Raw genomic sequence first — 26294 nt, forward strand, 5'->3', positions numbered from 1 at the left:
GCTCCGATATAAATACAATGCCGCGCGACGCTGAGCGGCGTAAGCGCCATCGACAATTAAAGGCCCCTTATATTATTCATAGATAATGCCCCATATGCCATTTATCATACAATCTCCACAATCCACAACACACCTAGGGCCCGATTCGAATTTAACAATTTGCAACGGTCTTGATCTTAATTTGATACCACCTCAAATATAGCTCACGTTGATAGGTGCATGCGAATGAATGTCCTGCGTGACATGGGCCATTTTATTTAAAGTTGTCCCCTACACTTTTTTTTTTAGGGTTCCGTACCCAAAGGCATAAAACGGGACCCTATTACTAAGACTCCGCTGTCCGTCCGTCCGTCCGTCCGTCTGTCACCAGGCTGTATCTCACGAACCATGATAACTAGACAGTTGAAATTTTCACAGATGATGTATTTCTGTTGCCGCTATGGACAACAAATGGGCGTTTTTTTTTTGTTGTCTCCTACACTTTTTTTTCAAATTTGGGAATTTTTTATGTTATTTCTACTCAGAATCACGAGCTCTTTCTATCCTAATAGGAGAAAAAAAGTGTCCTAAGGTTTTTATTTCCATTCCGTCACCATTTTTCATAGACTTTGTATGGCGGTCGCGAAATGGAAAGATCGAAAAATGTATGGAAATTTTGGGACACTTTTTTTTTCTCCTATTAGGATAGAAAGAGCTCGTGATTCTGAGTAGAAATTAAAATTAAAAAAAAAATTAAAATTATTTATTTGGTAGCATACAATAGAAATAACATAAAAAAATCCCAAATTTGAAAAAAAAGTGTAGGGGACAACAAAAAAAAACGCCCAAATACTTAAAACAGAATAAAATAAAGATTTAAGTGGGGTCCCATACAACAAACGTGATTTTTGACCGGAATTAAGCAACGTCGGGCGGGGTCAGTACATGGATGGGTGACCGTTTTTAGGGTTCCGTAGCCAAATGGCAAAAAACGGAACCCTTATAGATTCGTCATGTCTGTCTGTCCGTCTGTCTGTCCGTCTGTCTGTCCGTCTGTCTGTCCGTCCGTATGTCACAGCCACTTTTCTCCGAAACTATAAGAACTATACTGTTGAAACTTGGTAAGTAGATGTATTCTGTGAACCGCATTAAGATTTTCACACAAAAATAGAAAAAAAACAATAAATTTTTGGGGTTCCCCATACTTCGAACTGAAACTCAAAAATTTTTTTTTCATCAAACCCATACGTGTGGGGTATCTATGGATAGGTCTTCAAAAATGATATTGAGGTTCCTAATATCATTTTTTTCTAAACTGAATAGTTTGCGCGAGAGACACTTCCAAAGTGGTAAAATGTGTGTCCCCCCCCCCCGTAACTTCTAAAATAAGAGAATGATAAAACTAAAAAAAATATATGATGTACATTACCATGTAAACTTCCACCGAAAATTGGTTTGAACGAGATCTAGTAAGTAGTTTTTTTTTATACGTCATAAATCGCCTAAATACGGAACCCTTCATGGGCGAGTCCGACTCGCACTTGGCCGCTTTTTTTTGCTTAATAGAGCAAAACTGCTCTATTTTTTGTTGATGGTGAGGAACCCTCCGTGCGCGAGTCCGACTCGTACTTGGCCGGTTTTTTTAATTTGTGTATTTATATGTTATTACTACTCAGACTCAGAATCACGAGCTATTTCTATCCGAATAGGAGAAAAAAAGTGTCCCAAGGTTTTTTCCCATTCCGTTACCATTTTTTCATAGACTTTGTATGGCGGTTTCGGAATGGAAAGATCGAAAAATGTATAGAAATGTATAGAAATCAACCAAAACCAGTTCAAAGACATAAAAGATTGTTAAATTAGAATCCACCTCCTATTGTTAAAGAGAAGACATTAATTCAAAAAATTTAATAAAACCCATTTTTCCGACACGAAAAAACCGGAAATCCTCCCGATGTAAAGGGAAATGAACCGATATTTTCAGCCGTAGCACGAGCAATGAATCGGTATTTTATACGGTGACCGATTCATTTGCTGCCTCAGCGGTTTGTAGGCCGAGAGCTTGACCCGAAAAAGGGAGGTTGTTGTATAATCAGCTACTGTAGAATGAACTGTCGTCCGCAGTATTTATGGACTGAAACTACCTTCGAGAAAATAGCATACTGGCTTAAAGGCCAGCAACGCACTTGCAACTCCTTTGGTGATGCCGGTGTCCACGGGCCACAGTTATTTGTCGCCTCGTTTGCCTCCTATATTTTTAAACAGTCAGATAACGGAATTTTGTGAGCGAAAATTGTAAACTAATGACCGAGAGCTCTTTCCATAAATTCGATTGTCAAAATATTAATGATTTTCACGTGTACTAGAGTGCTTTTATTTATTTATGGGCTATAAGTGTTTTTGTACCTATGTATTATTTTGGAGACTACAATAAAGTGTGCAAAAAGCATATTTTAATTAAATGATCGCTAGATTATGAATAGGTACCAAGTTTTAAGTAGCCTTTTCAAATAAAGAACAATAGGTAATTGATTTATTGTAATTGATAAATTATATTTTTACAGTTGTGTAGTCATTTTGAGGGGGTGTTAGGACCGGGAAGACTGGAAAAAGTGGGGGAAGGCCTTTGCCCAGCAGTGGGACATTATAGGCTCCCTATAATAATAAATATTTTTATAAACATAACTTGTAGCTATCATTAGTATGTCGCAAAGACATCGAGAATTAAGTTTATCGATATAAGAACTTCCTACCTGTCATTAAATATTGCTCTCAAAATTCCGATGTCTGACTTATTAATATTAACCACGGTTGGTTCGGCGCGATAATTGACAAGTATAAATTTATTTATAAATGTACGGACATGATAAATAAACTAGCGGAAGTGTGCGTGTTAAGGCCAGAGTTATAATTATATTGTGAAATTAACGTTAAGTTACTGGATTTCTTTTTAGTTTATTAAAAATAATAATTTATTTCATAGACAAAACAGAAAGGAAAAGTATAAAAAAATACGCGGATACGAGAAGTAAATATTATTATTAGTGAAAGCGTGCGTGTAAAGTTCCTGTTTATTTATTTTTTATAATAAATAAATAAATTTAAATAAATATTAATTTACTAAAATTATAGTGCTGCGGTATAAAGGGTTTTTATACCAATGCTGTACTAAAATATCTAATTGTCATTTTGTATCTAACAGGTCCAGCAGCTTTAACGTCCCAAAATCTACTTTAAAGGATGAGTCACGCTAGACCGGGCCGTGCCCGGGCCGAGGCGTCCGACAGGTAATTTTTTATGACAACTGATCGGTGATCACGTGGTGCTTTCCATAGAAAACGAAGCGCCGGAAGCTCCGGCTCGGCCCCGGCCCGGTCTAGCGTAAGTCATCCTTAACGTGATATTTTCTATAGAGACTATATTATCCTTTTAAGGTATTGGTTGAAGTCTGCGCAGAAGCTCCATAAATTAGAATACCGAAGATGAATAGTTTTTTTTTTCTTAGCCCGTTATTAGAGTCACACTGCTGGGCAAAGACCTCTCGCCTTGATCTCCATAACTCCCGTTGTTGTGCTTTTTCCGGCCAGTTACTGATGAAGGTGTCTAAGTCGTCCCGCCATCTGTCTGGGCCTGCCACGTCCGCGCTTCTTTTGCGGTATTCACTTGGTGGCTATACTAGCCCACCTATCACTATCACTACATAGTATAAAATAAAGTCTCTTCCCGCTGTCTGTCTGTCTGCCTGTATGTATGCTTAGATCTTTAAAACTACGCAACGGATTTTGATGAGCTTTTTTTTAAATAGATAGAGTGATTCAAGAGGAAGGTTTATGTATAATTTGTTACTGCGCGGGCGAAGCTGGGCGGGTCGCTAGTATGAAATAAGACCAAGAAAAGTCTACAGAGAAATTTGACAGCGCACCCAGTGCCAGACTGGGTGCGCTTATTTATACGTCATAATTTCATAGAAGTTTGACGTTTAAAATAACACCTGCATTGCGTGTGCTGTCAAAATCTCTGCAGATTTTTTTTTGTTTAACTCTAGGTACTTTCGCTGAAACCGTAGTGGTCTCTCAGACTATTCTGAAAGGCAATTTAATGTGAAATATGTTTTAAAGCGAATTTAAAGTTTGATAAAACGGACTTAATGGCGAAGCACGTCTGTATCTGTCGCCGGGTCTGCACCGACCGATGTGGGTAGGTAGAGATGCATTGGTTGTAGGTATCTTATCTTATCTTTTAACTTTAAACGAGCATTTCTTGTATATGTATATATCTGTCGGAGCGAGACACCAGAAGGACGTATTGCAGTGTTACAGTTCATAGCTTTAAACGCCTGTATAAAATCGATTAGCAATGTTTGGCTACATATTATTTGCTTGTAACGGAATCCTAAAGTTGCGTAGAGAGTAACGCCACCATCTATTGGCGTATTGATGAACTAAGATGACAGGTAGAAGGCTTTGGAACGTCAAGAGGGGTATCTTGAGTGAACGTAGGCACGAGCAGGCATTTTTGTCGTTATGTTGGTAGACTGGTCAGGCAGGTTTACCAACTTGAATTTGGAGGCGGGAGCGGTTGGCTCCGCCGCTGGAACTGGCTTCCTTCTTCTTGATCGGACCGCGCTAGAGATCGGACGTTAGCCAAGCTCGTGCCTAATTCGCTACGTTCCTGAAGGCTTACACCTGAAGGATTATTCTGAAAGCTTATAGATTCTTACGTTCTTTAACCGTTTAGCTAAGTGTTTTATTCCAAGTGTTATTTTGATTTCTTATGTGCCATTATAAGCTTACTTTTGTAAAATAAAGAAACTATGTGTTGTTTTGAAAAGATGTGTCCCGCCGAGTTTGTTGCCGGGTTAAATCTTCTCGGGTCAGAGGTGTAGGGTTGGAACCGGTTTAGTTTGACTGAAATAAAGATTTGAACGATTTCATGTGATCTTTTTATTTGCAATTTAACCAGTCAACATTCTAATAGCAATTAGTTCTTTTCATCATTTAGTACTGAAATATAGTAGGCACTAGTATGGTTAATGAGTCCGAATGTTTATTTCATGCGTTTGTAGCATACCTACTATTTTGGCTGTGAAGTAATACATCTAGGTACTACCCCCACGCGCCCACCGCCATTGAGACCATCCGTCGCCGATATCAGCAAGTGGGATAGATGCGGAGTTTCATGTATTGCTTACACAGCCACCTGGGAGCGTGGTGTATTTCTGGTGACCTACATTCCATAATCTGGACACTTTGTAATGGTAAGCTCACGTGTCTAACCTTGATTGAATGGTGAGTGTAATTCATTGTTATTTGGTGAGAATTATTGTGAAATTGTGAATTATGATTGAGGCAGTCGAGCATAGCGGTCGTTACGTGACGTCATCTCTGGTATCGCCGCGTTTCTTTACAATTAATTTTTGTAATCCATTTAGATCGAGGCGATCTCGAGTTATTTTGATTTGAAATCCATACTGTTAATTAAAACCAAGTATTAGCTATCACGACGTGATATTATTTCATCGCTCACTTGTGAATCTACCCTCAATAATTGATTTGAAAATACAATTAATTTTTAAAATCCGTTGAAATCTAAGTGATCTTAAGTTATTTTGATGTGAAATCCATATTTTTAATTAAAATCAAATATTGGCTGTCGCGACGTGATATTATTTCATCGCTCACTTGTGCATCTACCCTCAAAAAATATTTTTTTTTCATAAAAATACAATGCACCGTTAGAAATTGATCCTGCTGATTTGCCAATGCAAGCATTATGTAATCTTTACCCTGTAATGTTTAGTAATTAATAAAATTGCGACAAATTATTGCTCGTAATGCCGTGATAGATCACAAATCGTGTATACTATGGAAACATGAGCTACGCATATGAAAATTAATGTTACAGTGTCCTGCAGCCGGAGCCGAGCGAGCTTGCGGACGCCATTGCGCCCGTGATACAGAGGCGGCTGTGCAGTATCTTCTGTGCTGGAGATTTGGAAATAAAAGGACAGGTTTCGTTCCAATTGTTTATTAGTGAATTTTATTTTGAGTGTAATGGCGAAGCATAACAGTCGAACGTAACTAATAAGCTGTCACTTTTCGTATTGGCCCATTTACCGTGTTACTTATTTTTGGAACACGTGTTTGTTTGTTCATGGAATTAAATAAAACGCACTCATTGAAGTTTAAATTTTATTCTGAGATTTTTGAAGTCCCGTGTACATTGGAAACATGTTTTTGTGTCTGCTACCTTGCATTTCATAAACCTTTTGAGTTTAGCCTGCATACATGATAAACCTGATACCGTGCAAATGATGATTTCAGTAACAGCCAGCTATGTTGAACCACATCGTATCTCTCGCAATCTGCCGCAGCAACGGCAACGGCAAGCGGAAAGGATCAGCCTCCGTGCTTGGGTTGGACCTCACCACCACCACCTTTGACTTGGTCGCGTGCATCATACTTTGTTAAGCTGGTGAGCAGTTCCCATTTTGTTGGGATTATTTTGAGATGTTTTACTTCTGCATAGAAGTCTTGAGCGAGTTTCTGTTGTTAAAGCTAAAGAAGAAAGCTATCTTTAGTGATTTTGATCAGTAATGTTCAGTTTCAGTTGATCAGTTGACGCTGATAGTACCAATGGTTCTGAGTAACATGATTTAAAGACCTGTTTTTATTTTCTTTTTTTTGGAATTCACTGTTAACATTGTTTTGCTTTCGACGGACTGAAAGCTTGTACTTTCGTATGGGCTGAAATCACGCCCGATGGACTGGACAATACTGTCATGCTTTCGATGGACTGAAGGCACGCCCGATGGACTGGGCAATACTGTTTTGCTTTCGATGGACTGAAAGTATGCCCGATGGACTGGGTATTGTTTAGTGACCGCATCAGAAGTGCCGGAGCATGTAAGAGGTGCACGTGGTCTGCTTTTTATGTGCAGAATGCTCTTTGCGAGGAGTAGCACTTACGCGGCTGAGATGGTTACTTCTGACGAGGGTCTGGTATCTGCCGAAGGACTGGCAATGCACCGAAGGACTGGTGTTGTTTTGTTAAAAATGAATTCCCGTTTATGTACTGTGTTCATATGAGTAAAATTGGAACTATCAATTCAGAATGTTATTTATTTTAAGATGTCTTACAAAAATTTAGATCACATATGACCAATTTATTTTTTAATGCCAGATAATTTCCCCGTAAATTGATATTGACGACAATAGTAGTGATACTGTCGAGCAATGAATTAGAGCTGTTATGATTTGTGTTTTTGATGTTTGGGATTGTTCTGTTTTCACATAAATTTGAGAATATCCGCCAGATGGAGGCGATGATTATTGGAGTGCATCCGTTAGAAAGCGGCGATGATTATTGACGAGTATTTTTTTATTTAGTCGTTGCTTGATGGACTATTTTTGACTAGAGAATTGAGGATTGTTAAAGTAATTTTGAACAATTATTTTTCTGGTTTGATTGATGACAAAGTTTGATTTTAATAGTAATTTGAGTGAGACCCAAATTGTTGGTCAGGAATGACCGAGCGATGAGATACTGTGCTGTATGTTTTGTTTCAGTATCAAATGCATACACCCACACACGAGGACGTGTGTAACGCAGGACGGCCGTGTCGGAGCGAGACACCAGAAGGACGTATTGCAGTGTTACAGTTCATAGCTTTAAACGCCTGTATAAAATCGATTAGCAATGTTTGGCTACATATTATTTGCTTGTAACGGAATCCTAAAGTTGCGTAGAGAGTAACGCCACCATCTATTGGCGTATTGATGAACTAAGATGACAGGTAGAAGGCTTTGGAACGTCAAGAGGGGTATCTTGAGTGAACGTAGGCACGAGCAGGCATTTTTGTCGTTATGTTGGTAGACTGGTCAGGCAGGTTTACCAACTTGAATTTGGAGGCGGGAGCGGTTGGCTCCGCCGCTGGAACTGGCTTCCTTCTTCTTGATCGGACCGCGCTAGAGATCGGACGTTAGCCAAGCTCGTGCCTAATTCGCTACGTTCCTGAAGGCTTACACCTGAAGGATTATTCTGAAAGCTTATAGATTCTTACGTTCTTTAACCGTTTAGCTAAGTGTTTTATTCCAAGTGTTATTTTGATTTCTTATGTGCCATTATAAGCTTACTTTTGTAAAATAAAGAAACTATGTGTTGTTTTGAAAAGATGTGTCCCGCCGAGTTTGTTGCCGGGTTAAATCTTCTCGGGTCAGAGGTGTAGGGTTGGAACCGGTTTAGTTTGACTGAAATAAAGATTTGAACGATTTCATGTGATCTTTTTATTTGCAATTTAACCAGTCAACATTCTAATAGCAATTAGTTCTTTTCATCATTTAGTACTGAAATATAGTAGGCACTAGTATGGTTAATGAGTCCGAATGTTTATTTCATGCGTTTGTAGCATACCTACTATTTTGGCTGTGAAGTAATACATCTAGGTACTACCCCCACGCGCCCACCGCCATTGAGACCATCCGTCGACGATATATCTATATTTCGGGGAACTCAGAAACGGCTCTAAGGATTTCCATGAAATTTGCTTTATGGGAATTTTCGGGGGCGAAAAATCGAACTTAGATTTGTCTTTGGTAAAACGCGCATTTTTATTATTTTATTATATGTTTTCTCCAAGATACTACATGAATAATCTAAGAAAATCAGGGTCGATTTTGACAGCTGAAGAAGATGGCGCTCTCCGATGACATTTATGCTGACACTTTCACACTTTGTCACAGCAAAATTTGGTTAAAGCTAGCTTTGTTTGACTCAAAGAACCTAAAAAACGCTGGATGGTGCTCAAGGTCGCATGAAGTGAAGACAGAACACTATAATGAGAGAGGGAGAGAAAGAAAGGGACGGGAGAGGGAGAGAGAGAGAGACAAAAATGGGGATCGTATCTCGTCGCATAATAATTGATTGTCCTAATGTAATGTTACGCATAAAACTCTTTTCGCATACCTAATTGTTCTCCAGCTGAAACAGAAAGTATTTTCGAAAATATTTTGCTTAGGTTGTGTAGAACAGGGTAGGTTAGGTTAGGTTTCTTTTATAATATTTCAGACATGTAAATAGTTTCAAGACAATAACAATTATGCGAAATGACAATCAATTATTATGCGACCCAATATGGACCCCAAAAAAGACTTACCAGTATGGTCGGTTTGAACCTTAGCTATAAATCTTATCGCACACTTCACTTAAAAACCAATTTCATCGTACGAAGTCCGACGGATTTCATCGCCCGACATTTTATAGCGATAAAAAATAAATTGCTGTATTGAAATGTATTTTTCATTCGTCTCACGCCTCTATCACCACAGTTGTGTTCAGTACCCGTACCATGAGCCACTGACAGTGTTAAAACGGACATATACGCTATCGATAACGTAATTTACTTTCTATACATCTCGCTCGTACTAATATGCGAATACGAGCGAGATGCATAGAAAGTAAATTACGTTCTCGATAGCGTATACTCGTATTATAGTTTGTAGCTTTCTAATAGACCCCGAAGGCTAATCCTATTGTCTATTGTTCAGTAAAACCGCACGTGCTACTTACCTGCAAAAAAGGGTCCTAGTTATTCTATTTGGCACCTGAGCGCGGGCTAGTCCAACGCTCAAAAAACCAGTGTAGGTGCGCTCTCCGATAACGCGCCTTTGTTACGCATCTCGATGACACATTTTAGACTGGTTCTGTAGCGTTCGACTCGCCGGCACTCAGTAACCGAAGTACCGATTTTTTATGCAGGTGGTTGTGGCACGTGGCACGAGCGGTTTTTCTTAACAATAGACAATAGGATTAGCCTTCGGGGTCTATTAGAAAGCTACAAACTATACCTATGTCAGTTTTGACACTGTCAATGACTCATGGTACGGGCTCAGTACCCGTACATATACGGTAACCTCTACACAATTTACATCTCGCTCGCATCGCACTAATATTGTACGAGCTAGATGAGGAAGAAGAGGAAGACCACGAGCAAGCTATACACAACAACTAAAAGCAAAGACAAATGTCGTGTCTTACAGGTACCTAAAGAACCTGGCCGAGGACCGCGAAAACTGGCGCATCCTCCACCGACAAGAGTCATGCTCTTAAATTATGATGATGACGAGCTAGTTGCATAGAATAGTATTCTATGCAACCGTTGTTTAAGAGAGGTCAAAAAAGGCGAGTGGCGTGAGTAACAATTTGAGGCGAAGCCGAAAATTTTTAATAAAGACGCCACGAGTATTTTTTTGACTCAGTTAAACAACGTTGCATACAATACTTTTTCTACGACCAAGCACTTACTTTGAAATAAAATTGTAAATTTAACAAATACTTTTCATTCAAAAAGTATCAAAAATGGAGGGTACGGGCGGAAAAATAATGAATAAAATTAAAAAAACATGTCTATGGTTCACTTATTTCTCATATATGACCTTTAAAATAAGGTTGGCAACAATGTATTTCATTCAATATTTTTTAAGTGGTCATTACATGTATGCAATGCACAAATGCTTTTTGGGGAATAGACTAAAGACTTGTCTTGACAACTATAAGGTAGGGTTTTAAAGGTGTGTACACGACCCTTTAAATGACAAATAAAAGTACGGGAGTAGAAAAAGTAAGTTACGTGTTACGTTCATGCTAGCGTTTATGTCAACAAAATAAAAATCTGCCCTAAAGGTTCCCCTGCAAGGTAAGCAAAGGACGCACGACCGGGATTTGCCGAAGTTTTTATTCGTCCATTTTTTAGGGTTCCGTAGCCAAATGGCAAAAAACGGAACCCTTATAGATTCGTCATGTCTGTCTGTCTGTCCGTCTGTCTGTCCGTCCGTATGTCACAGCCACTTTTCTCCGAAACTATAAGAACTATACTGTTGAAACTTGGTAAGTAGATGTATTCTGTGAACCGCATTAAGATTTTCACACAAAAATAGAAAAAAAAAAACAATAAATTTTTGGGGTTCCCCATACTTCGAACTGAAACTCAAAAATTTTTTTTTTTCATCAAACCCATACGTGTGGGGTATCTATGGATAGGTCTTCAAAAATGATATTGAGGTTTCTAATATCATTTTTTTCTAAACTGAATAGTTTGCGCGAGAGACACTTCCAAAGTGGTAAAATGTGTGTCCCCCCCCCTGTAACTTCTAAAATAAGAGAATGTTAAAACTAAAAAAAATATATGATGTACATTACCATGTAAACTTCCACCGAAAATTGGTTTGAACGAGATCTAGTAAGTAGTTTTTTTTATACGTCATAAATCGCCTAGATACGGAACCCTTCATGGGCGAGTCCGACTGGCACTTGGCCGCTTTTTCTCGCTCGACAAGCCAAAATCGAGTACATTTTTGAAACAAAAGAACGACTTTGTACTCTTTGTAGCGGTTCTGCTGTGTGCCCAATTTGGTCACACGACAGGCATGGCACCGCTACATAGGTATTGTGATTCATTTATCTGAATTCTAAACTTTATACCGATTTCCGATTCGATGCGAAAAAAAATTGAAAATTTACATGCTTTTCATGTAAATAATTTCCTGTATTTAAGCTTATGAAAAATACTTTTTTGTCAAAGATAACTTTCAACTCAAAGGAAGAATGTAATAATTATACATTTAACATGTGTAGGTACATATGTGTACCTATTTGTGTGTCTATCTGAGAAGTAAATTAAGTGCTTTTTAAACCAAGTAATGTCTATTGTGTAGGTACCCATGTTACGTGGAAAAATCAGGGATTTTTTTATTTAAGTACAGAATTATTCATAATTTTTTTTATGGAACACAATTTACCCATTTTTTATGGGGGTTTATGAAACAAAACAAAAATAGCAAATTAAATATTTATAGAAAACGAACTAATCTTGAAAACTAAACTATTAAAAAACATAAAATAAATTACAACCCACATACATCCACAAATACTTTCAAACAGTTGGTACATAATACTAGAATCATGATATTTCCATTCAAATAAAAACATCAGTACTATAATTTATGTATTTCCAATTTGCCATACTCCCATACTCATAAGGTTTTAATTATTTACTTGGGTAATAATTGAACCATAATTTTTTTTTTTAACAATTTTTAACCATAATTTACTTTTCTGTACATAAATATTGTTCGTTTGTCTGTCATTTTCATGTGTCTACTCTCAATTGCTCAAAGGTTGACTGGAAGAGATCCCTTACAGGGATAAGTTCGCTTTGGAAATTGTATACTTTCTTTTAATTGAATCTTAACCTGTCTTATGTATACAATAAAGTGTCTAGTAACTCCCGGTCCATAAAATGACTAGAGTAGGTAGTAGTACTGGTATATACCTAAACCCGCATTTACAAACCTACATTTTAATCCCGGTTTCCAGTAAAAAGCGGCCATTTTAAAAATTACTTCTCTGTATGCGTTTTTCATTAAATTTATCTTCGTGCAATATTTTAACGCGATTTTATTAAAAGTCACGTATCCACTAGATTTACAAGCTTGAATTAATGGGCATGTTGGTACAGTCTGTTCGGAAAGAGAAGAGTCGTGGAATGTATGGGGCTCAATACATTGCACGACTCTTCTCTTTCCGCACATACTCTAGTGTTGTAAGAGATGAATTTTCTGTATAGTTTGTAGCTTTCTAATAGACCCCGAAGGCTAATCCTATTGTCTATTGTTAAGAAAAACCGCTCGTGCCACGTGCCACAACCACCTACATAAAAAATCGGTACTTCGGTTACTGAGTGCCGGCGAGTCGAACGCTACAGAACCAGTCTAAAATGTGTCATCGAGATGCGTAACAAAGGCGCGTTATCGGAGAGCGCACCTACACTGGTTTTTTGAGCGTTGGACTAGCCCGCGCTCAGGTGCCAAATAGAATAACTAGGACCCTTTTTTGCAGGTAAGTAGCACGTGCGGTTTTACTGAACAATAGACAATAGGATTAGCCTTCGGGGTCTATTAGAAAGCTACAAACTATAATAAATACTCCGTGGATAAATTGGAGATTTAAACTTTCACGATTTTTACACATTATTAAATTATACAACGCGTATTTAAGTTTTGCCTCCGACGTTTCGAAGACGGCGTTGTCCCCGTGGTCTCGGAGAAAACTGGCTAAAGTTGAGATCAACATCTTCTAGCCACGCGAGTTCCCACGCGAGACCGCGTCAGTTAAACGCAAAAGGAGACAGTTCCGAACAAGTGACAGACCGATATTGTCCGGCGGACTGACCATCAGTGCCCCCTCAACTGTCAGTAATAAAATAAAAGTGTGTGTTACGAAAAATAATAATTACTCAAGGCATTAACTAAAGAAAAGATCCGTTTTTGGGAGATCTTGATATAATACTGTAGGTACAGTCAGCATCAATATTAGCAGATTTTATTACGCGTCTAAAAAATCTATTATTCTTTGATAATATGTGGTGTGTCTGTGTTCCATCACAGAAGGGTCCTTATGCTTCAAGTGTAATAAAGACGTTTCCGTCTGAAATTCCCATAGAAATTCTGATAAAAAGGCCCTTATTGCAGGTGAAGCATAAGGACCCTTCTCTAACGGAAAGCCACAACAAAGTCACGAGACAAAAAACATCAATAAAAGCAATATCGTTAAATATCCGCTAACCCCACCCTGAACCTGAACATTTCAGGAATTTCATGAGACTTTTAGCATAATTCCTTGAGATTGGCCCAAGGCGGGTCTAATACACAAAACATTTTATAACAGCCCATTATAAACAGAACTCTATACCCGTACTAACTATGAGTAACGGGGGGTCTTAATAATAGGGCATATTAGCATTACAAGCTTGATATATAGCTAAGATTAAATGAGGTTTAAAGTACAGTAAAATCTGCTTAAGAAGATTTTGAAGGGTCTTTCTTTCGCCGGTATCTTCTCGAGGCTGTGGTGTAGGGGTGTAGGGATAGAACCGGTGTGGTAGTTTCGGACATTTATAAATGAAAATGAAAAATATTTTTTTATACAATTGTGTAAATGTACGAAACCCTCAGAGCACTAGTTGCACTCGCACTTAGCCAGTTTATCACTACATAGTATAAAACCGCTTCCCTGTCTGTCTGTATGTATGCTTAGATCTTTACAACTACGCAACGGATTTTGATGCGGTTTTTTTTAAATAGATAGAGTGATTCAAAAGGAAGGTTTATGTATAATTTGTTAACCCGTGCGAAGCCGGGGCGGGTCGCTAGTTTTATATAACAACGACAAACAACTTTATACCGCTTTAAAGTACTATAATAAATTGCCCTTGCAATAGCATAAAACAGCATATGACGAGATAAGCTGTCTAGCATAATACGCATGCATAAAAATATTCATGCTGCATTTTCTGCTTAAGCGCTACAGCGCTTATATTTCTTTTTATGGTATCGTTCGTGTTTAAAAACTTCCGCATTATGGATCTCCCAACCTCATATAAAAAGATTTATTCCACTTAACACCTTCCCTGACTAACTACACCCGGTTATACCTGGCTTACTGTACGTACCCGGGTTATAACCGGGTATCGGCTTTTGTTAAACTCACTTATAAAGTTATTACTCGTTATCCCACAGGAAAATCGCGAATATCCCATCCCGTCCGGTGAGATAAGGCGTTCGTAAAGGATTACTGTATTTATCATAGTTGACATTTTAATACACATCACAAACCCGTATTGTAAGGACTTAAAGTTCACTTTTGCTTAAATTAAGTGCGGGTCGATTACTTAATAGGGAGATTTTAATGCAGTTTACGTATCCTTATTATAAAGATATAAGGTTTAGTTTTGTGTGAATGGAACGTATGTAGGATAGTAAAAAGTTGGTGTGTTAAGCCAGGTCTTAACCGTTAGTGGGTGAAGGATTTTCGGTTCCCATTAATCTAACAGAGTGTTTTGTTCTGTAAAATGGATGTCACGTATCTGTTTTGTAATTCTGGACTATCTTTTGACCGTTTAGACTTATTTCCAACCAACAATGCAAACAAAGGGTAACATAAATTAAGTGTATGTTTGCCTGTACCTATATGTTCTATTTAGCTTGAAAATTGGTAACCTGATTTGTATGAGTTTTCTTTTCGTTCTATGAATACACCCGACTCGATCATAGTAATCACTACATAGTATAAAACAAAGTCGCTTCCCGCTGTCTGTCTGTCCCTATGTATGCTTAGATCTTTAAAACTACGCAACGGATTTTGATGCGGTTTTTTTTAATAGATAGAGCGATTCAACCGGTTAAGCCGTTAACCCAGTGTCAAATTTTACTGGTAACCATGGTAACTTCAGGTTTAACTGGTTAACCCCGGGTTAGTGAATGGCGCAAGTGGCGCTTAGGAATTTAAAGGGGCCCACTGATTACAGTCCGCCGGACGGTATCGGCCTGTCAGTTAGAACAAAAAGTTGACAGTTCTGAACAACTGACAGGCCGATATCGTCCAGCGGACTGGTAATCAATGGGCCACTTAAGAATTATGCTGTGTTTATTTTCCGTTTTTAATTTAATGTTTCGTGATTATTATATTTTTAAGTTTTTTGTTTTATTGAATTAGTTTCACTTTATTTGAAATACAATTTATGCAAGCAACGGCGACAAACAAGCATGAAAAGCTTGATAGTAAGCCGTTAAGCATGCCGTAAGTAATACGAATGTATATCAAGTTTTGTTACAAAAAGCGCGCAGAACACAAACAGCTCGAAGGCAATCAAACGCACGATCCGTCATCAGAGAAATAATTAACGAGCGATGCGCCATTCCCATCGTTTCACTAATTTAAGGCTCAGGACATACAGTATAAAAAAACAACGGGTTGCACTCCGGGAGTGCTGGCAGAAGTGAAAACTCAATCACTATTGCAAAATGTCTGCAGCACTATGTATAATTGAGGTTAACGCCATCTAGCGTTATTTAGTAATATTACTTGAAACCCCTAAGCACATTACTGTTAGTACTCGAGTTATATCAATACCAGTTAGAGCGAAACTCACTAGATGGCATTTAAATAAATAAAGAAAAACTCAATGACATTGAAGTAACAGTTTTTCGATCAGGTCACGTGTCCGTCTTACGTCTTACGGTCACGTGACACCTCTCGCGAGTTTAACATTTTTTCCCCATCACAAAAAGTGCACAGCGCCGCTAAAGAAGTTTTCACTTCAATAAATCAAAAATTAAAACAAATTAGGCCCCCCCTTTCCTTCGTCACTCATCGCGGTTTGGTGCATGCTCAAGCCAGTTGCTACAAAAGGCGTCGAGGTCATCCCGCTATCTCTTTTTAGGGTTCCGTACCAAAAAGGTGCAAAAGGAACCCTTATGGTGCGACTCTGCCCGTCCGTCCGTCCGTCAGTCACATTGCTAAATATCTCGAGAACTACTGAAGCTACAGATTTGAAATTTGGAATAGTTATGAACAATGCTAACCCAAACACATTGGAATTCGATTTTTTTATATTCTTTTTATTAATTATGAAAATGACCAATATAAATTTCAGGGCAAGAAGAGGGGGCAAAATTTCAAAGTCTAGTTACTAGGTCGAGTGGGATATCATTTGAAACAGCTCAAATTGAACATTATAAAACCATTTTTTATTTATTTATAAAAAAAAAGACTTATGAAGGAATGGAAAAATTTAAAGTTTGTATGGAACCCTCGGTGAGCGAGTTAAACGAACTCGCAACTTGACCGGTTTTTTGGTATGCCTGTAATATTTTATGGAATTTTGAACGTTCCGAAATAAAGTTTTTTTTTTATTTGTTACGTGTCTGAAAATCCCACTAAACTGGTCCGATTGACTAAAATTCCTCACGATAAATAAGAACAATCGAACAACGAACAGGAGAAAATGGCGCAAAAACGGGGCAAATGGAAATGATTGTCCAATTTGTCAAGCCTAATGGGTTTCGCATTAATAAATATGGCGCGAGTAATCCGGGCATCGATCACCCGGTTGAAGTTACCCGGTTCAAACTAGTTTACTTATTTATATACAGAGTTACTGAGAGTTATAGAGAGAAATATATGAATAGAGTATCAAACTGACAGTTCAAACTGGTAAATATATTATGTTTCTTTAATTTTAAACAGTTACATTAACGAATTTTGTCAAGTCAACTTAATCAATTTTTAACAAGCAGATACGTCTGCGAGCGAAATTCCAAATATTATATTAAAAAAGAGCAACACATGGATTGTGGAGGATGCGGGTTCAAGTCCTGCCGGAAGCGTAAGTATTGTCAATTTTTTTCTTTAATATAAAATTAAGCCAACTTAAATCTTTTAGAGTAAATACTTATTAGTTACAATCGAAGTATCAAATGAAATTTACACTGGGTACTGACTCCCATTTCGTCCCATAAATAGTTGAAAAAAGCTGCTTTACTGCTGCTAAACTGGTTAATAAATATAGGTTCCGCATTAATAAATATGGCGCGAGTAATCCGGGCATCGATCATCCACCCGGTTGAAGATACCCGGTTGAAATTTCCCGGTTCGAACTAACTAGTTTGGTGCGAGTTATGTACGGAGTAAACTTCATGAATACCGTACAACTATAGTCCTACTACAACTAATGGTGCATAACTTAGGCCTCTTGTACACACACGTTTTTTGTCGCAATAAGGGGTCATATAGACGAGGCGAGAACTCGAATGCGAGTTTGATTACATTGCGTCGTTTGATCGGTGGGCTGAATTGATGTAACCTCAATGGTCCGCAATGTAACTAAAATCGTATACGAGTTCGCGCGCCGTCTAAATCAGCCCTAATCCGCGGTAAGTAAACCGCGGCCGCGTATATAGTTAGTTTTTTTAGCATAATAAAAAGACTACGCGGTCTTGGTGTGTCTTTTAATTGAAAAACGCTTTATATAAATCATTAACTATTACTTATGAAAGTAAAAGAATGTAAATAATCGTATATGATTCATAATTGTTACGTACCTATTTGCCGTGACTTATTTTTCAAAAGTGGTTTTTAGGGTTCCGTAGCCAAATGGCAAAAAACGGAACCCTTATAGATTCGTCATGTCTGTCTGTCTGTCTGTCTGTCCGTCTGTCCGTCTGTCTGTCCGTCCGTATGTCACAGCCTCTTTTCTCCGAAACTATAAGAACTATACTGTTGAAACTTGGTAAGTAGATGTATTCTGTGAACCGCATTAAGATTTTCACACAAAAATAGAAAAAAAACAATAAATTTTTGGGGTTCCCCATACTTTGAACTGAAACTCAAAAATTTTTTTTTCATCAAACCCATACGTGTGGGATATCTATGGATAGGTCTTCAAAAATGATATTAGGGTTTCTAATATCATTTTTTTCTAAACTGAATAGTTTGCGCGAGAGACACTTCCAAAGTGGTAAAATGTGTGTCCCCCCCTGTAACTTCTAAAATAAGAGAATGATAAAACTAAAAAAAATATATGATGTACATAACCATGTAAACTTCCACCGAAAATTGGTTTGAACGAGATCTAGTAAGTAGTTTTTTTTTATACGTCTTAAATCGCTTAAATACGGAACCCTTCATGGGCGAGTCCGACTCGCACTTGGCCGCTTTTAATAAAAAGGCACGTCAAGATTGTTTACCTTTTTTTCTGATGCTAAAAAAACGAACTATAGACAGTCTCCAATATTGTACAGTCAGCAGCAGAAGTTGCTAAGCGGGCCAGGTGTTCAAAATGATCTTGACGCGACTTTATTGTTAAGAGAATAAGAGCGTGTCAAGGTAATTTTGAACACCTCGCCGCTTAGCAACTTTTGCTGCTGACTGTATGAGCTACTATGGAGGTTTGTACCATCACGCTCCGCAATTGTTACGCCATTTAGGGTTCTAAGTACAACCAATTTAAATAGGACCCAAAATGGCGTAACAATCCCGTGTGGTGACTGTACATAGTGACGTGCCGTTCTCGAAATTTTCCCGAGAACAAAGAAATCTATCGGAATCGTTCTTGGAAATTTCTCGGAAATGTTCTCTGAGGGTTCTACCCACTCGTCGCAAAAGCGATGAATTCTTTTGTTTAATCGCTTCCCAAGTAGCATTTCAAGCTGTATAAAAGCTGTATATAAGTTTATTTGTATACTATAAGCTGTACACTTAGGCTGTATAAGCGCTTATACAGCCCTTATAAGTTAAAAAAGGGCCCAAATTATACAGCTTTTCGCGTTATTGGAGCTGTAGAGTAGCTGTATATAAGCTGTATAAATTGTATAATAGCTGTATTATAGCTGTAATTTGATGTAAAGGAAACCTTAACACTACAGATAATATCTTATAAGTATAATTTAAGAATATAAGTTGTAAATAAGTTTTTAAAAAGAAATACAAGAGAATAAAAATAATTTAAGAAACTAAAATGTCTTCTTGTTCATTCGTAATATTTGTAATGGCGACAAATGTTATAAGTGGATGATAAGTAAGGGACTTTAAATATTAATACAGGATCTTGGGAGCGGATATTATATATATAGGTACCTAAGTGCCGATTAATATTTATTGTGAACCTGTGTATATTTACCGGCAAAATATTCACGCGCCTGCAAAATAATCAAGAGAAACACAAGAAAAATAAAAAAAAATTGCTAAGTTAGTGCTTGTTTTTAAGGTTAGAATGTATTTTTTTTTATTAAATATAATTTCTTTTGCTATAGTCATTATAGTCAATTTATTTTGAGCTGGTAATCTTAAAACGGCTTTAGTTTTTGCTAAATATTTGCAAGTATTTCTTTAATTACATTTTTAAATATGTTTTTATTCACTGATTTAAACTTTCACGATTTTTACACATTATTAAATTATACAACGGACCACGGGGACAACGCCGTCCTCGAAACGTCGGAGGTAAATCTTAAAACTTAGATACGCGATTAAGTCCCGTTGTATAATTTAATAATGTTTTTATTCATTGTAAAATTGCGACAATTTTTAAACAGCCTACAAGATAGTTGGAGAGCATTATAATCTTAGTAGCTTTACTATGTAATTAGTGAAGTAACTTTTATAGCTTTTGGATTCAAATCAGCTTTACAATAGAATATTTTTAATCGTTTGGCTGTATTTTGGTTCTCCTTACATAAGGTATAATCCTTCAGTTTTATAATACACTCAGTGAGAACTCGTAAATCTATACTATACTTATACGAGTGTCAAATTACGGCACAAAATTGCTTTAATCGGCTCTGTCAGTAATACAGAAAAAAGCTGTACTATAGCTATCATTTATTCTTTTCGTTTTATAATACCCTTATAGGCAGAAGTTATACAACTACTATACTTATAGGAGAGTAAAATTACGCCATAAGAAATAATTTTAAAACGGAGTTAACGGATACTTTTGTACAGCTACAAGTGCCAAGTGATACTACAATACAGCCAATATACAGCTTTTACGCTAAAATTAGCTTGTAGTGTCTCACAACTCTTAAAGTTTTAAAACGGAGTTGACAGATACTTTTGTACAGCTACAAGTGCCAAGTGATACTACAATACAGCCTGTATACAGCTTTAAGGATAGAATTCGCTTGTAGTGTCACACAACACCTAAAGTTTTATAGTAGATTTTTATATTCTGATAAAGCACCTCATGCTTACGCAGTATCCTTCATAATGCTTTTATACAGCTTGAGATGTAAAATACCTTTTATACAGCTTAAATCTTTTCTGACACCCTTATACGTCCCTTTAATTACTCTAAGTTCTAAATTGGCTGGTATATTGATTTTGCCGACACTTACATTCTACTTGGGTTAGCGCCACTTACACCATTCCATTAACCCGGGGTTAACCGGTTAAACCGTTAACCCAGTGTCAAATTGTACTGGTAACCATGATAACTCCAGGTATAACCGGTTAACTCCGGGTTAGTGAATGGTGCACGTGGCCCTTAGTGTAGGAGATTCAGCGGTTTAAGTATCTAAAACCGGCCAAGTGCGAGTCGGACTCGCGCCCGGAGGGTTCCGCACCATCAACAAAAAATAGAGCAAAACAAGCAAAAAAACGGTCACCCATCCAAGTACTGACCCCGCCCGACGTTGCTTAACTTCGGTCAAATATCACGTTTGTTGTATGAGAGCCCCACTTAAATCTTTATTTTATTCTGTTTTTAGTATTTGTTGTTATAGCGGCAACAGAAATACATCATCTGTGAAAATTTCAACTGTCTAGCTAATATCACGGTTCGTGAGATACAGCCTGGTGACAGACGGACGGACGGACGGACGGACGGACGGACGGACGGACGGACGGACAGCGGAGTCTTAGTAATAGGGTCCCGTTATTACCCTTTGGGTACGGAACCCTAAAAATGATCTAATGTCTGCCCGTGCGTCTCGCTCTCGTCAATATGTACGGACATGTACGAGCTAGAACGCGCAACTGACATCAATTAGATCATTTTTGTAATGAAAATTTGAATTGGCTTCTCTATCCCACGTTTCTGAAGCCCCCTCCCCCTCCACCCCTCCCCTTTATCGACTCGCCCGTCATCGTTTATCGACGTCGACAAACATCCGTCTCGCTGACAGGTATATAATGTCGATTTGGTTTCGTTGACAGCGTTGATTGATTCAAGAGCGAGTGTCAATAGGTGAATACCTATAGGTGACATAGGTTTACCGATTCTGAGGGGATTTGGTAAGAAGTTATTATAATACGGTACTTTTCTAATCCAAGCGCTGGTGGTCTAGCGGTAAGAGCGTACGACTTGCAATCCAGTCCGGTTCAAACCCCGGCTCGTACCAATGAGTTTTTCGGAACTTAAAATGTACGAAATATCATTTGATATTTACCAGTCGCTTTTCGGTGAAGGAAAACATCGTGAGGAAACCGGACTAATCCCAATAAGGGCCTACTTTACCCTCTGGGTTGGAAGGTCAGATGGCAGTCGCTTTCGTGAAACTAGTGCCCACGCCGATTCCTGGGATTAGTTGCCAAGCGGACCCCAGGGTCCCATATAAACAGTATAACATATCTAAAGTAGGTAGTCAGGATATTTTAAAACGATCCGGACGAAATTAATCAATGAGGATGAGTATGAGTATGACTCCATAGCTCACTTTAGTTAGTCGAACCGTGCTAAAAATATAGCCTATAGATAATGCGCCTATGGATAATGGCGGTCTTATCGCTTTTTAGCACCGGTTGTTGTTGTTGTTGTTGTTGTTGTTGTTGCTTGTGTTTCTGTTTTCTTTTTGTGTTGTTTTCTTTTTGAGGTGTGAAATAAAGAGTATTTGTATTGTATTGTATTGTATTGTATAATGTCCTAGTATACCTAGATGGATTCCAAGGAAGCCTGTTGGAAGGTTCCAGAACTTTCCCTTAACTAATACATTAGTGAGCACAAAGTGCTAAGCTTTCTACTGAAAACTTGAATAGATACCCGAGGTAGAGGTACCTAAATATTTAAATTATTACTTCCTACTGATGGCACAGTCGCCATCAGATAATATCGGAGCGGCCAAGGCGCTCACAAATATCTTTTTCACTTAAAAGTGTACCATTTACTTTTTTTCGAAAATCCTTCAACTTTTGGCTTAAGAATCACGAGGACTATCGATTTTAAAAGAAAAAAATGTGTCCCTTTAAAATTACAGTTTTGTTACGCATTTTCATTTCGTATACATTTTGTATGGACCGTTACAAAACTGGGCCATTTGATTTAAAGTTATTTCTACTCAGAATCACGAGCTCTTTCTATCCTAATAGGAGAAAAAAAGTGTCCCAAGGTTTTTATTTCTATTCCGTTACCATTTTTCATAGACTTTGTATGGCGGTCTCGGAATGGAAAGATCGAAATATGTATGGAAATTTTGGGACACTTTTTTTCTCCTATTAGGAGCAAAAGAGCTCGTGATTCTGAGTAGAAATAACATAAAAGATCCCAAATTTGAAAAATTTGAAACACTTTTTTCTTTGTCTCATTCAATAGTACTCGTGATTCTGAGTCTAAACAACTCAAAAGTTGATGGTTTTTCGAAAAAAAGTAAATGGTACCTACCATTTTTTCTGAAAACCCCCCTATCAAGTCAAGGCGTTAGAGTGCGTGTTCGGATATTTCATATGTGTGAACACCTTAAAATGCCGCTCCGATATATCGTTTGTATATATTTATACATATTGTTTCATACAATTTTCAAACCAAATAAATTATAGTTATCTGGGGGCACGGCAGTGCCCCCGCCAAGTCGAGCAAAACAAAGAGGCACGGCCAAGTCATTATAGGTATTATAAATTAAAGATATCTTATTGATACGGTTTTAACACCCCCTGGCACTGACTAAAATAACCGACTTGGTTTCACATTACATCTCAAAACTTTTTTGTAAGTAGTTGAAGAATTGCGAGACTTGCATCTTTTTACAGTAGGTATGTAATGTTTTTGATGGGATTTGTTTTACAAGGGGGCACAGTTGTTGTTTAACCTCTCGTGCTAATATTGAACAAGATCAAGCGAAAAAGTCCAAAATTGGAATCTTGAGCGTTGCGAGGGTTTCAAGACACGAGAGTAACGAGAGTTAAACAAATTTTGCCACCGTTGAAACACAAAATTTGCACCACACCAAAACAAGGAAAATACTTACTAACTGTAAAATATCTAAATCTATCTAAATAATAATCTAAATATCTATTAGAAATAGTAAATTGTGCAACGTGGGGCGTAAGTTAAATATTGCAAACGAGAGTATGTTAAATTGCGACGGCTTGCCGGAGCGATTTATAGACTCGAGTTTGCAATATTATTACGCCCCGAGTTACACACAATGTTTTTCATCACACTTGCGATACAAAAATGAAGTACTTAAAGACAAAAAACTGTTAATTATTGTACTAGAAACTTCATTACTCCCTAGGGAAAACGCTTTTTCTATTACTCCCGCTAAGCCTGCGTGCAATTCCACATTTACTGACCGAGTGTGATGAAGAATAGGTACCTACCTATAATTATTTTACATAGTTGGTATCAAAAATATTTTAACTTGTAATTTTTTTTTAAATTAAATATATTCTCATAAAATTAGGTACAACCTCTGAATTTATTTTAAGGACCGTATGTATCATTAACGAAATTTTCTGAATAAATTATTATTTTTTTACCTTTGAAATAGGTACAAAAACTACAATAAGTATATGATAATTGATAAATGCCTTACAAAATACAGGTCAAATACCTATATATTTGTATGTCCTGGACTTGACATAATCAGTGAATTAGATATATATATATTCCCTGTTAAAAATATTATTTTGTAAAAAGAAAACCTCGATTTTCAACTTACCATAATAAAACAATATAATATTATAACAACACCTTTTATAACGGAAATAGGTAATCTACAAAATATATTACCATAACATTACAGTCCCCAAAAAGACGGCTAGGCTTCCAAATCATCATTTCGATATTCCACCTAACCATAAAGTTTAATAAACATTAATTGATATTTCAAAATCAAACTACCCACCGTATCACGTAGAATAATAAAAACAATTTACTTACCTACAACGACCATGGCAAGCAGGATTAGCAGTATTTTCGGCATCACTGCACTTGAGACACTAAAACATGGCGGGCGGTCCGGGCGCGCGCTGAACGCGATCTGAGGTGAGGCAGAGGCAGACCGCCCCCGCCCGAGGAGGGATGAACATAAGGCATTCACAAGCGTAGCCAGCGTAATCTGAACCCCGTATTTTTTGAAGTGAAAATTTCTTTTTCACCTCAGCAGCTCGAACAAGCTACTTAAAAACAGTGAGCAAAATTCGATTTTGTTCACTGGTTTTAAGTAGCAAAGTACCCTTGTTTGAGCTGCTGAGGTGAAAACTTAATTGTTGGTATATCTTAAGAAAACATGAGTGAATAGGTAAGTGATGAAGAAGGAATACATTTTTCGGGTTCTCTAATATGTTCTCACTGCTGAGGTGAAAAGTTTTGTGAACTACACGAGATCAATTACTACATCTAAATTACTTTCGCTTGCACGGGACTCAAAATAAGCACTCGAAGAAATATCAAACTTTGATATCTTGTTGTACAAATAACTATAGCGGCGCTGGGCACTTTTTGAGGTGGGGAAAAAATGATAAACTCGAGACAGCGTAAGGCGATCACTTGACCGTAAAGGGGCCCACTGATTCGCCGTCCGCCGAACGGTATCGGCCTGTCAGTTAGAACAAATATTTGACAGTTCCGAACAACTGACAGGCCGATACCGTCCGGCGGACTGTTAATCAGTGGGCCCCTTAAGGTTTAGATGGCCACTCATTTAGATGGCATTAAAATCAATAAAGAAAAACTCAATGACATTAGGTACATGAAAAAGGTTCTAATCTTGTACGGGCTGAAATACGAGGATCTCACAGTTACGTTCTAACTTTATATCACTCAAATATAATTCAATATTAAGCTACATCTTGATGAAATCGCTAATAAAAGTGAACTCTAGTACTGGTGAATAAAACTCAAAATATCATGACCAAATATATTTAGATGCGAGGTCTTCAAGGTAACTTTACAATTTCTATTAGAATTTTAAACAATTAACGCTACAAATTTGAATTTCGAATTTTAAACAAGCTCACTGACCAGCAATTTCGGAACTAAAGTTTTTCAATAGAAAGGAGGTCAATTATATACATAGTGCTGCAGACATTTTGGACTAGTCATTGAGTTTTCACTTCTGCCGGCACTCCCTGAGTGCAACCCGTTGTTTTTTTCTTGTTATGGACTTGAGGGCGGTGTTGCCCGTAGCCAACGTCAAATAAATTGTTATCTGTTCTTCAAATTTATGGCTTCAGTCCAGTAGGACTATTTCGACAGTATCAAGTTGGTATCAAGGTAATAGACAGTCAAGTGTACAGTGAGTTTTTGAGATAGCGCTATTCGGCTTGAGGGCAGAATACATACTTATATCCATATAAAACACCCATGACTCAGGAACAAATATTTGTGTTCATCGCACAAATAAATGCCCTTACCGGGATTCGAACCCAGGAAGAAGAAGAAGGAGGGAAGAACACGAAAATGTTCAAATTATGAGTTACATTACAAGATTTGAAGCACATGCACACTCTGTCACTGCATATATGTGAAGAGTTAGCTTACTCAAGGGGCCCACTGATTAATTAACAGTCCGCCGGACGGTATCGGCCTGTCAGTTGTTCGGAACTGTCAAAATTTTGTTCTAACTGACAGGCCGATTCCGTCCGGCAGACTGTTAATCAGCGGGCGCCTTCAGACAGTATCAAAATAATAAGTTATTGGCAAAAACTTCATTTTTGGTACACGCTTTTATCGCTGACTGTACTTTTCTTACGACAGACAACTA

General features: G+C 37.7%; 1 protein-coding gene across 1 annotated transcript in view; it reads right to left on the bottom strand.

Annotated features, from left to right (window-relative positions):
- The window catches only part of LOC134657962 (uncharacterized), a 182156-nt gene extending 157591 nt beyond the window's left edge, over positions 1-24565 (bottom strand). The window contains exon 1 of the mRNA XM_063513567.1: positions 24470-24565. Within this exon, the coding sequence (XP_063369637.1) occupies positions 24470-24512 (43 nt within the window). The 5' untranslated portion in view covers positions 24513-24565. The remainder of the gene's footprint in view (positions 1-24469) is intronic.
- Between the last annotated feature and the right edge of the window lie 1729 nt (positions 24566-26294).

Source organism: Cydia amplana, chromosome 21 (assembly GCF_948474715.1).
Source record: "Cydia amplana chromosome 21, ilCydAmpl1.1, whole genome shotgun sequence".
In the NCBI taxonomy this organism is placed as follows: domain Eukaryota; kingdom Metazoa; phylum Arthropoda; class Insecta; order Lepidoptera; family Tortricidae; genus Cydia; species Cydia amplana.